Source organism: Gadus macrocephalus, chromosome 14 (assembly GCF_031168955.1).
Source record: "Gadus macrocephalus chromosome 14, ASM3116895v1".
NCBI classification, from domain to species: Eukaryota; Metazoa; Chordata; class Actinopteri; order Gadiformes; family Gadidae; genus Gadus; species Gadus macrocephalus.
In genome coordinates this window covers 1,577,282-1,591,449 of record NC_082395.1, presented here as the reverse complement: position 1 = coordinate 1,591,449, position 14,168 = coordinate 1,577,282, and the positions used below count along the sequence as shown (strand labels likewise).

Here is a 14,168-nt window from a genome sequence, read left to right as displayed (position 1 = left end):
GGTGTGGAGGGGGGGGGAGAACGCAGAAGGAGCAGGCCGAGCCCTACCTGCTGGACCTCCTCCAGGCTGGTCTGCAGCCGGCCGATCTCCTTCTGGTTCTGCTCCCTCAGCTTGTCCACCTCCTGGTCGTGGGAGGCCACCTCCTCCTTCAGAGCCCCCTTCAGCGCCGTCAGCTCCCTCTCCCTCCTCCTCAGCATCTCCTCCAGCTCCTCTCGAGCCAGGAGGAGCTCCTGCAGCTCTGCTCTCAGCACCATCAGGTCCTGGAGGGGCAGAACCGCGACAGGGAGAGCGTGAGCACAGCGAGGCAGAGAGAAGTCTTCAGTCGGTTTCTACTGAGGACAGTAGAAACCTACTGGCAATGTTGTTCATTTCCACGACATGTTTATTTGAATGATCTGTATTCAAGTTGTTTCACTAATAACTCGTTCAGTTTCTAGAAGAAACGTACAATCCGATCCGGCTGTTGCTTTGGCTAAATGAGCAGCCGGTAGGAAACATGCTATCTACCTAGCACACCGTGGCCCTGATTGAACACGCTCTGTACGATCTGACCTCAAAACGTGTGTGAGAGATGAACTCTCTGTCTAAACCGGTGGGAGCGGTTGAATGAGAGACAGATAACCCTTCAAACCATCTCCGGAGGAGAAGTACACCACAGGCAGTCCAGAGGAACTTGAACCTCATGCCCTGAGGTTCTTGTCGAGAAGGAATGTCCCACTGAAGCGTAGTCAAGTCACAAACAACTCGTCAACCAAGGAAACAAGGTTCTCACAAACGTCGGTGTGCTTTGCATTTGGCCTTATGAGAGACGGTTGTTTGAATTCTAATATCAAACATGATTTGCATGATTAACCAAAGCCATGTGAACTGGTACTGCAGTACTGGTCTGACCTGTACGTGAGGGTGCATATCAAGCCAGGATCTTCCTGAACTACGTATGAACGTGCAGTGAGGGCATTGTGCTTCATTTGAATCTAGATGCAATCGAGATAAATAGCTGTACACTCCACATGACTAAACAGGGCCTATGAGCAGACTCAGGCTCCTGTTAAAGCTTGAAGTGTTTATGTGTGAAGTCTTGCATGGTTCCGTTGCTGAGTTACCGTCATCAGTGCGTCTTTCTCCTCGTCAGCTGCAGCAGACTTCTTGGCGGAGTCCAGCTCATCGTGCATCTCTGACAGCTGATCCTGCAGGTCTCGTATCTCGCTCTGGTACTTCTCCCTCTCCATCTTCACCTGGAACAGCCTGTCACATCCACACGCGCCCACAGTGAGGGATGTCCGGAAAGAAGCGCCAGACTCAACGTATTTCATACACACCACTCCAGTGCTCATAACTTAACTACCATTTTAAAAAAGGATAGAGCGTCTCATTGCTGATGTTGGACCATGTATGTCTTAACACTACCTGTAGGCCAGGAGACTGGGGCGTACAGACAAGGAAACATTACAGACACAGAATTTAAGACAATCAATCCGAGTGCGTTTCTGCAGGGACCACAAACAGGTCTCCCTAATCATCATCATCATCATCATCTTCAAGGTAGTTCTTTGCCAGCATATTACATCGTCTAGGATGAACACTAAATGCTCATCCTTACCGGTTTCCAACAAGTTAATTGATTACGTTGATTGTGAAAAAACACAATCAATTAGTAATGTGCTATTGGTGACAGCCCATAATTAAAGGTGAGGAAAGGACCAAAGACAATACAGGCCCCAGGAAGAGCGGACACCAAGCTGTGAGGAGGGTCACACTGAAACAACGACGGTACGTCTGCTGCACGCTGAGCTCCCAGCCGGGCCACTCACTCCTCTAGCGTGGTCTGGAGATCGGCTTCCGTCTTCGTCAGCTTGGTGTTCAGACGAGAACGCTCTTCGTGGCTCTGCTGCAGCTCCTTCAGACCCGACCCCATCTTCTCAGAGTCCAGGCGACTCTTCTGATGAGGAGACAGATGGAGACAGGCTCGACACGCAGGCCAACAGAACCAGGTTGTCCTCATTGTTCTAAGAATTATTACTCATAGCGTTTGTATTCTGTGTAGCTTCCCATGATCCGTAATGAACAAAACGGTTACTGGAAACCACAAACCCATGAAAAAACTAAAACAATATTACAGCATTACCTTGGACTGTTCTGCAAGTTTCTGTTTCGCGTCCAACATTTCCTTCTCCAGCCTTTCCTTCTGCTCCTGCAGAGACCGTGTCTGAGCGGCCATGTCGACGGACGGCTGGAAAAACAGACGATTACATGACCTCCTGTACACATACTATAGATCAAAATGCCTCGGAAATCTTCTAAATCATACCCATTGCTGAATAGAGACTACAACACTGCCATTTAGGTTTTTTTGTCTACTTAAAATCCGAAGCCTATAAAGAGTTGGCTCAGAGATTTGACAGTTTCTGGAGAGTCTTACAACACGATAAACCGCTCTACCGATCCTCTCACCTGGTGGTTGTCCACCTGGACGCCTCCGGACGCACGAGACTTCAACGTCTGGATCTTCTCGAACACCAGGTTCACCTTCCTCTTGGTGGTGTCATCAGTGTCACTACATCTGCGCGCACACACACACACACACACACACACACACACACACACACACACACACACACACACACACACACACACACACACACACACACACACACACACACACACACACACACACACACACACACACCCCTAATGAGGCGTTGTAAATCCCTTTGAGTGTGCAGTCGGTCCGCGAGGGTTACCCCGGTGCTTGGGAACAGGGGACGCCATTGGTCGGAGCGGGAGCGACCGGACGGATAACAGGGCTTTGATGTGTCACATTGCTACATTCTGGGCCTCATTACGCCAGCGGCTGACTACGGAGGTACAGGGGGAAGTGGGCAGAGATTCAACTTCTCCGTAGCTCAGATTCCACCAAGCTCCAACACACAGAAAATTGACACATTTGTCAACAGATATGAATAGCAGATGTCAGATTTATGCTTCATCGAAGGGGAATCCCCTGACCACAGAAAGATGAAGGAGGAATTAGAGTGTTGTTTCTTGAATTCCATTGTTGAATCAGTCAGCCTAACCCGCGACTCTCCTTTGTTTGTCTCCCTGCTCGTCCAGCTGCGTTTCCTTGCCCTGTTCCTGTGACCCCTGACCTCTGGTGAAACACACCGAGAGCCTTTTTCTGCTGCACAGTCGCTCACATCGAGCCGCGTCCCGTCTGTTGCTCGAGCTATTGATTTGATGTCAACATTATCAGTGGAAAGCATAAAGCATCAATCATTGGTAGATGGTACGCTCTACCGGTCGATGGACGTCTTTCTTTGGTCATTCTGTTGAACGTAGTCCGGCCTTAATCTAGGAGAAAGTGTTTCCTTGGTGAATTACCGATGCTTGACTAGTTTAGTTTAATCCAACCCCCTCTTCTCTGTCAGGCCGTGAGCGTGTTGCATGAAACAGAAGTCTGTGGACATGAAGGGAGGAGTAGATCCACCCGACTGGGGAACAAATTCAAGACAGCTGGTGGTTCACACCCATCGTGGGAGGGAAGGAGCGCATACCTTCACTTTATCCAAAACATTTCGAGCTGTGATAAGAAAAACCAAAGGCTGGGAAGTTTCGCTTGTCAAAATAACATTTTTTTTTCTTAAACCGGTATGTTCAGGTTAAATGGAATACAATAGTCATTAAACAATTATTAATGACTGATGGGTTTTCTTAAAGTTAAATGGATGTTTGATTGAAATATGGAGGCTGGTGAAATGCAATAACTGCACCTAATTAATATGTGTTTCTTTAATTTATTCAATGATTATTATTAACTTATTGAGATAATAAACGTGATATTTTTCCCCATCATACCTTGGGGTAGATGAGTGGTAGGAACGTAACTCCGCTATCATATTACTAGACAAGGTTAGGGTTAGGGGTCAGAACACCCTGATCGCCAGCTGTGTGTAGGCCCCTGAATCCATCGTGATACAGGCCTAGTCTGTCTACATCATCCAACCACCACCACACAGACAGCACATTCACGTTGACCAAGTGCCAGAACATGACCCTGAACTGAGAGAACAAACGTACCCATCCTTCAGGTAATTATACAGAATCTGCTTGGCTGTTTCTTCGTGGGTTTGTTGTGAAATCTCCTGCTGGCCTTTCAGGAGATCAGGAGTCACCTGGGGAACAGGGAATGAGAAGAGGAGGTGTGACACGGGCACTGATCCACGGGAGACTGTTCATGTTCTTAAGGGGGTAAGGGCTTAATTATAACGCCATTAAACGGAATGTGGGACAATGCAGGAATGCATTGTCAAACAAGCCTTAAAAAAAGGATCTAAACAATGTGTGAAACAAGACGAAAGCTCTGGGATGTACCTGAACTGCTGCCCCCGCGGCCGGCTGCGCGCCTGCGCTGGACGAAGCCTTCGAAGGAGCCACCGTCCCGTTGGGCGAACCCTTCCCAAGGGAAGAGGACCCGTCTCCATGCTCATCACTTTTCAGCGACAGAGCACTGGAGGACCGGCCGGGCGGCCTGGTGTACCCCTGGATGGAGCCGGACCCCTTGGAGACGCTGTTCCGCGGGGAGGTGGGGGTGCTGTGGCCGTACGACGGCGGCCTGGAGCCGGGCTTCCCGTCCACCACGGAGACCCAGGAGTCCTGGCTGCCCGCGCTCCTCCTCAGCTGCGAGGGCCTGAGGACGTGCTCCATGGAGCTGCCCCGCTGCTGGCCGAAGCGCTCCAGGTACTCCGAGCCGTCCTGCGGGGCGAAGGGCATGGCGCTGTCCACGCTGCGCGAGCGCTTCCTGTCCTCCGGGTTGAGGCGGTTCCGGCGCCCGGCCCGGCCCCTCCGCGGCGGGCCGCCGTCCTTCCCGTCGAACTTCTCGATGAGCTCGTCCACGCCCGGGATGGAGCCGCGGTCGATGTCCCGGCCCGAGCCGGGCAGGAAGGGGATGTAGCGGCGGTTCTGGTGGCGGTTGATGGTGTCCGAGTACAGCGCCTCCATCGGGTCGTCGGGCGGGGGCCCCCGGGGGCCCGGCGCGGTGGAGGAGGAGGAGGAGGAGGAGGTGCGGGAGCGCGAGGAGGCCTCCAGGACGGGCCCGCTGGAGTCCGTCCGGCGGAGAGGGAGGACGTCGGGCCGCGGGCGCCCCCGCTCCAGGGTGGACTCGGCGCTGCTGAGGGCCCTGGGGGGCCGGCTGGGGTCCGGCCCCCCAGGGCCCTGGACGGGGGCCTGGGGGGCGGGGTGGCTGGGCGGGCTCGGGACCCGGGGGGTAGAGGAAGACCTGGACTGAGAGGAACCCAGGGGTTTGGCCCTGGAGTGGGACGGGGCCCCCGGGGGCCGGGCTGCAGGCGGGGGCCCCCCCGGGTTGGACGGGGCGGCGGGGTTCTGAGGTGCAGGAACGGCGTCCGGGGCCGGGCTGGTCGACGGGGCGTGGGGGCCGACCGGGGAGGGAGGCTTGGTGGGGGGGCCCTCACGCCGGCCCCCGGGGCCCGACAGGGAGTGAGGCCGCGCGGGCCGACCCTGGGGCCCGTCCAGCCCCAGGGAGTTGTACTCGGGGTCGTACGGCTGCAGGATCTCCGGATGTTTCTGGAAGTTCAGCAGGCTGGGGGGCTTCCTCCCTGGGGGGTCTGCGGCCGCCGGCTGAGGGTCGCTGTGAGGCGTCTGGCTCCGGGAGCGGAACTCCTTGAAGGGCCCGCCGGCCCCGCCCTCCTTCCCGCCTCTGAAGTCGTACTCATGGTAGTTATCGATGAAGGACTCCTCTGTCTCCCCGTTGCCGTTGGATACGCCGCGGTCCTGGTTGTTCAGGACGACGTAGGGGTGCCCGTCGATGCCCTGCACTCTGATGCTCAGGCCGTAGGAGCCCGCGGCGGTCCTGGGGGCGCGGCCGGGCTGGGTGTACGCGTGCGGGAGTCCACCTTGTTGAAGGCCAGTCCGTCTGTAGGACTCCATCAGAAAGACAGAAGGACAAGAGATCCTTCTCCCAGAATCCTGTCCCAACTCTGTGAAGAAAGATGGACCCAAAGTGAGTCAAGCGATCCCTAAGAGACGCTGATGATGATGATGAACAACCCGTCACGAAGCATTCCACTTGAATGAAGTCACAGAAAGCTAATTGTTAGTATTCATTATTCTTTTATCTATCGACACTATATCAGCAGCTGAACTTATTTTGAGCAAATTCAGAGTGAGGGAAGATACACGAGTATAAATACGGTGAGCTTCACACGATGACTAACTTCAGCCACACGTTCTTCTTCAGATACGGTGGACTAGGTACGGTCTACAGACCCGTGGATAACTTGCGATATGGCCTCAGTAAATGGATGTTTATAGTTGACATAGTGGAGTATAGGTGAGCGGTTTCAAAGTTTAGGAACGTGTAATTTGCAGCTGAGCACCACACAGAAAACATATCTTAGTGCAAATTAAGAGATTGAAGACATTGTCGTATGTCAATAGTTAAGTGGTGTGTACGTGAGCACTGTGTGCGTGTGTGCGTGCACGTGAATGTGTACGTGATTGTGTGTACATGAGTGTCTGTGTGTGTGTGTGTGTGTGTGTGTGCACGAACTAAATAAAACCATCATGTGCAGCCCCTAAACAAAGAGAGAAGTATAAATCAAGACTGTAAACAGGAGGAGACTAACAGCTCCAAACCCAAATGTTAACTTTGACACATTTATTGTAACTGTGTGTTGTCACATAATGTCAACGGCTGTTATCAAGGAAAATGTGTTATTTGACTGGCTCCTAAAAGTCACAGTGATAATGCAGATAGCAACGGTGAATATTGTCATAGCATATCAAAAACAAAAGTAAACAATGTTCACAGGACAAAAGGCCATCACACGTTTCCTGCCTTGCAGAAAGGCTGCTGCCTTTCATCTAACGCTGCCGCGCGTACTTAAGGTACAATTACACCGTTTGGAATGTCTCCTTTCAAACGGGGTAATAATGTCAAACAGGAAATACAGAAACAGTGGATTGATCAACTGTTCCGGAGGAGGGAAGACACCCTATTGGCCTGTTTTAGGCTGCGGCCGTCCCATGTGACTGGGGAGGCTGTCTGACCTCCAGGTCTGATTCACTGGACGGGAGGACGCATTACCCAACAGGGAAAGAAACCTCACTCTACCAAGAGTAGAGCCCAGAGTAGAGCCCAGAGTAGAGCCCAGAGTACAGCCACAGAGTACAGCCCTAGAGTAGAGCCCTAGAGTAGAGCCCTAGAGTAGAGCCCTAGAGTAGAGCCCTAGAGTAGAGCCCTAGAGTAGAGCCCTAGAGTCCAGAGACGAGGCCACAGTAGAGACCAGAGTAGAGCCCAGAGTAGATAACTAGAGCCCAGAGTAGAGCCCATTGTAGAGCCCTAGAGCCCAGAGTAGATACCTAGAGCCCAGGGTAGAACCCAGAGTAGGCCTAGAGCCCTGTATCACAGAGTACAGCCCAGAGTAGAGCACTATATCCCAGAGTAGAGCCTTGAGTAGAGCCCTATATCCCAGAGTAGAGCCCTATATCCCAGAGTAGAGCCCTATTGCCCAGAGTAGAGCCCTATATCCCAGAGTAGAGCCTTGAGTAGAGCCCTAGACCCCAGGGTAGAGCCCAGAGTAGAGCCATAGAGCCCAGAGTAGAGCCATGAGTAGAGCCCTAGAGCCCAGAGTAGAGCCCAGAGTAGGCCTAGAGCCCTATATCACAGAGTAGAGCCTAGAGTAGAGCACTATATCCCAGAGTACAGCCTTGAGTAGAGCCCTATATCCCAGAGTAGAGCCCTATATCCCAGAGTAGAGCCTTGAGTAGAACCCTATATCCCTAAGCAGAGCCTTGAGTAGAGCCCTAGACCCCATGGTAGTGCCCAGAGTAGCGCCCTAGAGCCCCGAGTAGAGACCCAGAGTAGAGCCCTAGAGCCCGGAATAGAGCCCAGAGTAGAGCCCTAGAGCCCAGAGTAGAGCCAGCAGAGTAGAGCCCTAGAGCCCAGAGTAGAGCCATAGAGCTCAGGTCTTTTATCGCCCTGGTCAGCTCGCCAGGCTCAGGGTTGCTTCTATGTTCAGACAAATAAATAAATAAACGAGGACCGTTTCACTCAGTGAGTCCAACTGTTGCAATGGTCAAAGAGTAGACTTTCGGTCACTAGAATCAGACGGTAACTAGAATCCGTCAGATATAATGAGTTCATTTCTAACGTGTGACCTCCAGCTCCGCCTAACGCGACTCAGCCTGAGATCTGATCTGATGGACGGCGGCTCTCTGCTCTGCAACAGGTGGAACACAACCTTAGTCTAACTGGATATAAAGTAGCACAACTCTATAGCATAAGGACTAATGGTTAGTATGAGTGGGTGCAGCGGCTTTAGGAGACGCGGTCACAGCATTATTAAATCATCTCACTACAATGAAAACTTTTACTCACCAGCGTCGTTCACTTGTTCGGTGTGTGCAAATAAGAATGGTTTCCAAAGGGGTATCTCGGCACATAACAGATAGTTTAGTTAACCAGCATACCCTGCACCAGGGAATAATGTAAATCAGCTCTTAATCAGCGTCTTGTTTACTGCGGGAGTTCAGAAGTTCCTCCGGACTCCGCGGATGAGAAGCGAAGCCCCGCCTCCTCAACCAGACCCCGCCCCTCCTGGGACCAGAATCCGCCCCTTCTGTGAACCTCAAACACTTCAGTGAACCACAACCTTTCACATGACAAGTGTTTCTGCAGGCCTACATTTCTATACACCCGCCTGGGTGAGGCCTTTTTAGTTTGGGACGACTCACTAACATGTGATTAAAAAAGCCGTAATGACCTCAATTACATGTGGAGTTACATCTGGCCCGTTTGACAACTGTTGTCTCGGCGTTGATGTTTTGATTCTCTTTTAAAACCGAGAGCGTCATCTAGTGGATGGGGCAATCATTGTTTACCATAGCAGGCCTGGTGGATTGGGATTCTGGAAATCAGTAGAATTCAAAATGTTGACTGGAATGTAACATATTTTGGCATAGGCACTGAGCATACAAGTAGCAGAAAGTAACTTAATCAGGAAACTAATTTGGATTTTGGTTGTGAATTTGATTGTGTGATCACTGCTCCCAAGCCGGTGTAAAGCAAGGTTTGCATGGGATTGACTGATATTGAAAGTATACATAGGCCAACATTTGCAATAGTTCAGATCTTCTGTAGGTGAAAGAGGAGAAACGTGCTGAAATATGAATCAGGCCTCCTCATTCCAACAATATTGAGTAATATCAGAGTCTGCTCCTATCGGCTTAACATAAAGATAACAAATACATTCCTACAATTTACAGAAAGATAATATTAAACAGTTAAAATACAATGCGAGAACTAACATTTTCATAAATGTGATTCAATTGCTCTTAATCACTCACTCATCATTCATCTCCAAGTCCTTTAAGAAGTGCCCCTTTTCCTTTGGTTTGCAGACAGCATATCTCCCCAAGATTACAATTTAAATTAATTTGAAACATTTCACCTTCTGCCACACCCTGCAGAGGTGGCTTCACCTAAACATCATGATGATGATGATGATTATGATCATCATAATGATCATCTTGTGATGATCTGCTTCAGGCTGGATCGGCTCTTCTCTGAGCTCAGTGTGCTCAGGGGCACCGCTGCTGGTCAGACTGTAGTACTGCAGCCCGGTGTCAATCAGAGCTCTGGCTCTGTGTTACGTTACAGCAACACACAATAGACTCTCTGTTCTCCACCGAGGTACCACGGCCGAGGCCATAGCTACTGAGCATGCTCCCGGACCTGGGCAGATAAGAACTGCATCAGAGGAGCAGTCGCGATCCAGAGACCTTTAGCTTCATAATTCATCTTTCTACCTCATGTAAAAAGCCCAGACAGAACCATGAGCCTGCAGCGACCTTGAAGCGTTCCTGTGAATTCCTGTGGTTCTGTGGGACGATAACCGCAACACAACCTATTAATAAATACAGGGTCTGAGAAACCAAGAGGAAACTGAAGGCTGAAACAAACAAACTAATTACAGAACAAGTCATTGAGAGGAGAATACACCATTAGTCCAGTACAGGCTGCACACAGTGAGGAGGGAGGGGGTTCTCTGCATCGCAGAAGGCCTTCTGTGACAGTTCAAGGAGACGAGCCAAAAGCTGTCTGTCAGCCGACCCACACAGAGACAGATCCACAGGAAGACAGGCTCCCAGACCGGTGGTCCCTCCCCTAGTGACACGCACGCACACACACACTCACGCACTCACACAAACAAACATAAACGCACGTACACACACACACACACACACAAACACACACTCACACACACACACACACACACACACACTGATACACTCACAAAACACACATACCAACACACACACACTCACACACACACACACATAACACACACACACACACACACACACACACACATGCACACCTAACACACACACAGACACTTACACACACACACACACACACACACACACACACACACACACACACACACACACACACACACACACACACACACACACAATCTTGAGCATTAAAATATGATGATTATGATTTACATTTCATTACTGAGCTCACTGCAGCACGTTGTGGTACGACCACTTGAGTCAGTAAAATGGGAATTGGATTGTCAGGACTGGGGGAGCTCAGGCATGTGCAACAAAATAATGTTGACATTATTATTATTATTATCCGCACACACACACGCACATGTGAGTGCACAAACAACCCCCCCCCCCCCCCCCCACACACACACACACAAACAAAAATACATTTGGAAGACAAATATAGGCAAGAAAATAAATCAGGTGTAGTTTTCAATCCAAAAATACTCATCAAATACAAAACTATTCATGAGAGCTTAAATATATATGCAGATATTATAAGGAGATAACCAGCGGAATCCAGGCAGGCTCGGACCAGCACACTTTCCCCACCAGACAGTCTGAATCTAAATTAAGATGTGGAGAGAATAATTACACTGCAAAGGATGACGGTGCTTGTTTCAGTGAAATAAATGAACGCACAATTAAGCTTAAAAAAGATGGCACATTTATTGCAACATAAATGTTATCTACATTTAGTGTATTTTCTGTTTTAAGGGACAGAAAAAAACGAATTATTCTGCTGCTGTATCTTTCTGATGTACATCAACAACTCCTTTCCTCTTTCATCAATCGAAGACTTTAGGATTTTTTAGCTCACACACAATGCCCTTACCTACTAGACGGCAATTCTGTGGTTTGTAAGATATAATATCTGAACACAATGAACAGGAGATGGTAAAATCACCAATGTATGTGGTTGTTTTGTTTACTATCTAATATAGTAAAATAAAGTAAGAAACTTTTTACTCAAAACTTTTGATTTAAAAAAATCTAGAAAGAGTTATATTTATAATTCAAGAAATATTCTTACAGTATTATTGTATAAAAAGACTAGCTACAGTGAAAAATAAGCCCATTTTTTTTTTCTTTTGAATTTTCATGTTTCATATATACAAGGGGAAGTATCTGCAAATACTGCAGCTAGTAACTTACAGAAGAGCAGAGATAGCAAGGAGGGAAGCGTTTCAACAAAGAGACTGGAAGCAATACGTGGCATACACAATATCCCCAATCAAGGCCAACGTTAATATGATAATTAATGAATACTGAAATGAAGACAAACGCTCAGACATTACAGAACAAAAAAATACAATCTGAAAACTCTGTAGTCCAATTAGTCGTTCTGGATGTGGCAGTGTTGTTTAAGAAGTAAAATATGATAAACCATCTACAAAGAAATACATGGATTATAATGTACAAAATAAAACCATAAAGCATGCACACTGATAAAAAAAAGATATGTCTGAGTTTGAGTCGTAGTATCCTCCCCCTCCTCTGGGTCTAGAGAGGGGAGACCCCCACGCAGGGTCCTGCTCCCCCTCCTCTCTCCTCCTCTGGGTCTAGAGAGGGGAGACCCCCACCCAGGGTCCTGCTCCCCCTCCTCTCTCCTCCTCTGGGTCTAGAGAGGGGAGACCCCCACCCAGGGTCCTGCTCCCCCTCCTCTCTCCTCCTCTGGGTCTAGAGAGGGGAGACCCCCACGCAGGGTCCTGCTCCCCCTCCTCTCTCCTCCTCTGGGTCTAGAGAGGGGAGACCCCCACGCAGGGTCCTGCTCCCCCTCCTCTCTCCTCCTCTGGGTCTAGAGAGGGGAGACCCCCACGCAGGGCCCCCCTGTCCCCCCCTGACAACCACACTAATAATCAATCAATGAACTGAACCAACATGCTGCTGACGGCGTCTGTACTCTTAAGATAGAGTTAAGGTCGACTGTTTTATTATTCTATATGCTGTGCATATTGATATTCTACACAGCAGATGTGAAATTACCGGTCCGGCTTAAATGTATTTTCTTTCACTTTCTACATTATAACTTCTAAAATAAAATTATATAAAATTATTATTATACCACCTGGACATTATATGATGAAACCCGTGATAAATGAACCAGTTTTACGTTGATACTGTATTCTTATATTTTGAGCTTCAAACAGAAATCTTTGTAATACGTTGATCAGGCCAGGACTTTGCTTGGTCTTCGTTTGTCGCTGCAGCGTTTCAGCTCAACCAGTCATCACGGACAACCATCAGCAAAGCAGTTTATATGAAACACTAAATGGCCAATGAGCAAAGATACAGAGTCCCATCTTCCTTTGGTTGAGACACAGAAAGGAGCAAATCGTTTTCATCACAAATTCTTAGTGAACAAGAAATACAAAAGTTGGCCTTACAGTAAAACTAATGATTATCCTTAGTTGGTTTAAATAGTTTTCATGACCACAACAGTCCTGTCTTATTTGGGCCTATGTTTTCACTGCAGAGTGCAAACAATTTGCCAAAAGTCTAAAGTAGCGAGTAATTTCAGTCATTAGAATTAAGACTAAATGACCTTCATCTCGGACCCAGAAGTCTGACGATGCTACAGCCAAACCTCGGGGGGGATTCTGCACTGCGCCTGGACCGGGAACCCGGAAGAGTTCTGCAGAGATTCCTGTTTTCTTACGGATTAGTTCTTCGCCAGCGCACACAGGAGGGTTGAGAAGAAGATTTGAACAAACGTGTTTCTACAGTGGCCAGTCTATCACACAGGTTTTACTAAACCTTTACAGACGCTTAGTCTCAGGATGTTGGTGGACCTTTGGCTTGACCTCCCGCCCGGGTTTCAGATACCTCTCAGTAGCAGAGGGAGAAGGAGGGAGGCCAACAGTGGGAAGACGCTGATATGGTTTGAGTCATCAGTCCTTCTGGGGATGAATGGTTTGCCACATTACTCTTGTTGTGGTTTCGCCCGTCTGGCTGTTTCCAGTAAAGACCATTTCCATGTAACATGCGTCACAGATCCCCGCACCCAGCAACACGATTGGTCGAACAAATTTGAAGCAAATGAAAATGAAACACCCTGTTCACCGAGATCTGAGTTGGTCTGATTCCGACTGCAGAAGTCAGATTATTATTTTTTTCGACTAATGACAGACTGGCATAGGTCGTTTTGGGTTCTAGATGTGATTAATTATGGAAGGAATAAAATATAAAAATAAATATAATCTTTTACAAAAGGGGACGTTAATATGAGCCTAATCTCACTCTTAAACTAGCCAATAAATTAATTTTAATAATCTGGATCAAGGTTTTAAAAGTGTTCAGTTGAACTCGTGATGTTGGCAAACTGTAGATTAACTGGAGAGCCTCGATGACCGGAATGCAACCTTCCCTTTGGACGTACATTATGTCGTTCAGTAACATTATAAATAGAAAAAAACAAAATGAAAATAAACAGTTGCTGTTACAATGCGTTCATCAACTACGCTTTAGGCACAAGGCGATCTCCCACAAGCTTTGGAGAAGACCGCGTCAGTCTCTGATTGTTCCGAAGCAAAGTGCTTGATTCAGACCGAATGATGCGAGCTCAACTGTTGCTCAAAGGCAGACATCCGTCAGTAGACACCAGCTGTTGTCAGAAGAAAGGGATTCCTGGATCTTCTGGAGTCAGAGGATCAAACTGTGTCATCCTTGTAGTGTTGCCTTAAATGGTCTGTCTCCTCCTATTGGTATTCACAAGCCGTCTGTCCTCGACCGGTTCCCGCCTCTATCCCACAGAAATCCCACTGGGTCATGTGATCTGGAATCAAGATAAGAACAATATAAAACAATGGAAAATA

General features: G+C 48.6%; 2 protein-coding genes across 5 annotated transcripts in view; both read right to left on the bottom strand.

Moving 5' to 3' along the window:
• The window catches only part of cgnl1 (cingulin-like 1), a 29,416-nt gene extending 20,828 nt beyond the window's left edge, over positions 1-8,588 (bottom strand). Inside the window, exons 1-8 of one of the 2 annotated variants that reach the window (XM_060071202.1) lie at positions 8,393-8,588; positions 4,369-5,990; positions 4,075-4,169; positions 2,452-2,560; positions 2,126-2,230; positions 1,812-1,939; positions 1,104-1,245; positions 48-260 (exon numbers count right to left, since the gene is read on the bottom strand). In XM_060071202.1, the coding sequence (XP_059927185.1) occupies positions 48-260; positions 1,104-1,245; positions 1,812-1,939; positions 2,126-2,230; positions 2,452-2,560; positions 4,075-4,169; positions 4,369-5,940 (2,364 nt within the window). In that variant the 5' untranslated portion in view covers positions 5,941-5,990; positions 8,393-8,588. The remainder of the gene's footprint in view (positions 1-47; positions 261-1,103; positions 1,246-1,811; positions 1,940-2,125; positions 2,231-2,451; positions 2,561-4,074; positions 4,170-4,368; positions 5,991-8,392) is intronic. The other variant, XM_060071203.1, reaches the window with a different exon arrangement.
• Positions 8,589-10,997: 2,409 nt separating this feature from the next.
• The window catches only part of tcf12 (transcription factor 12), a 38,166-nt gene continuing 34,995 nt past the window's right edge, over positions 10,998-14,168 (bottom strand). For all 3 annotated transcript variants that reach the window (XM_060071251.1, XM_060071252.1, XM_060071253.1), the window contains one exon: positions 10,998-14,128. The gene's annotated coding sequence lies outside the window, so the exon portion shown is untranslated. The remainder of the gene's footprint in view (positions 14,129-14,168) is intronic.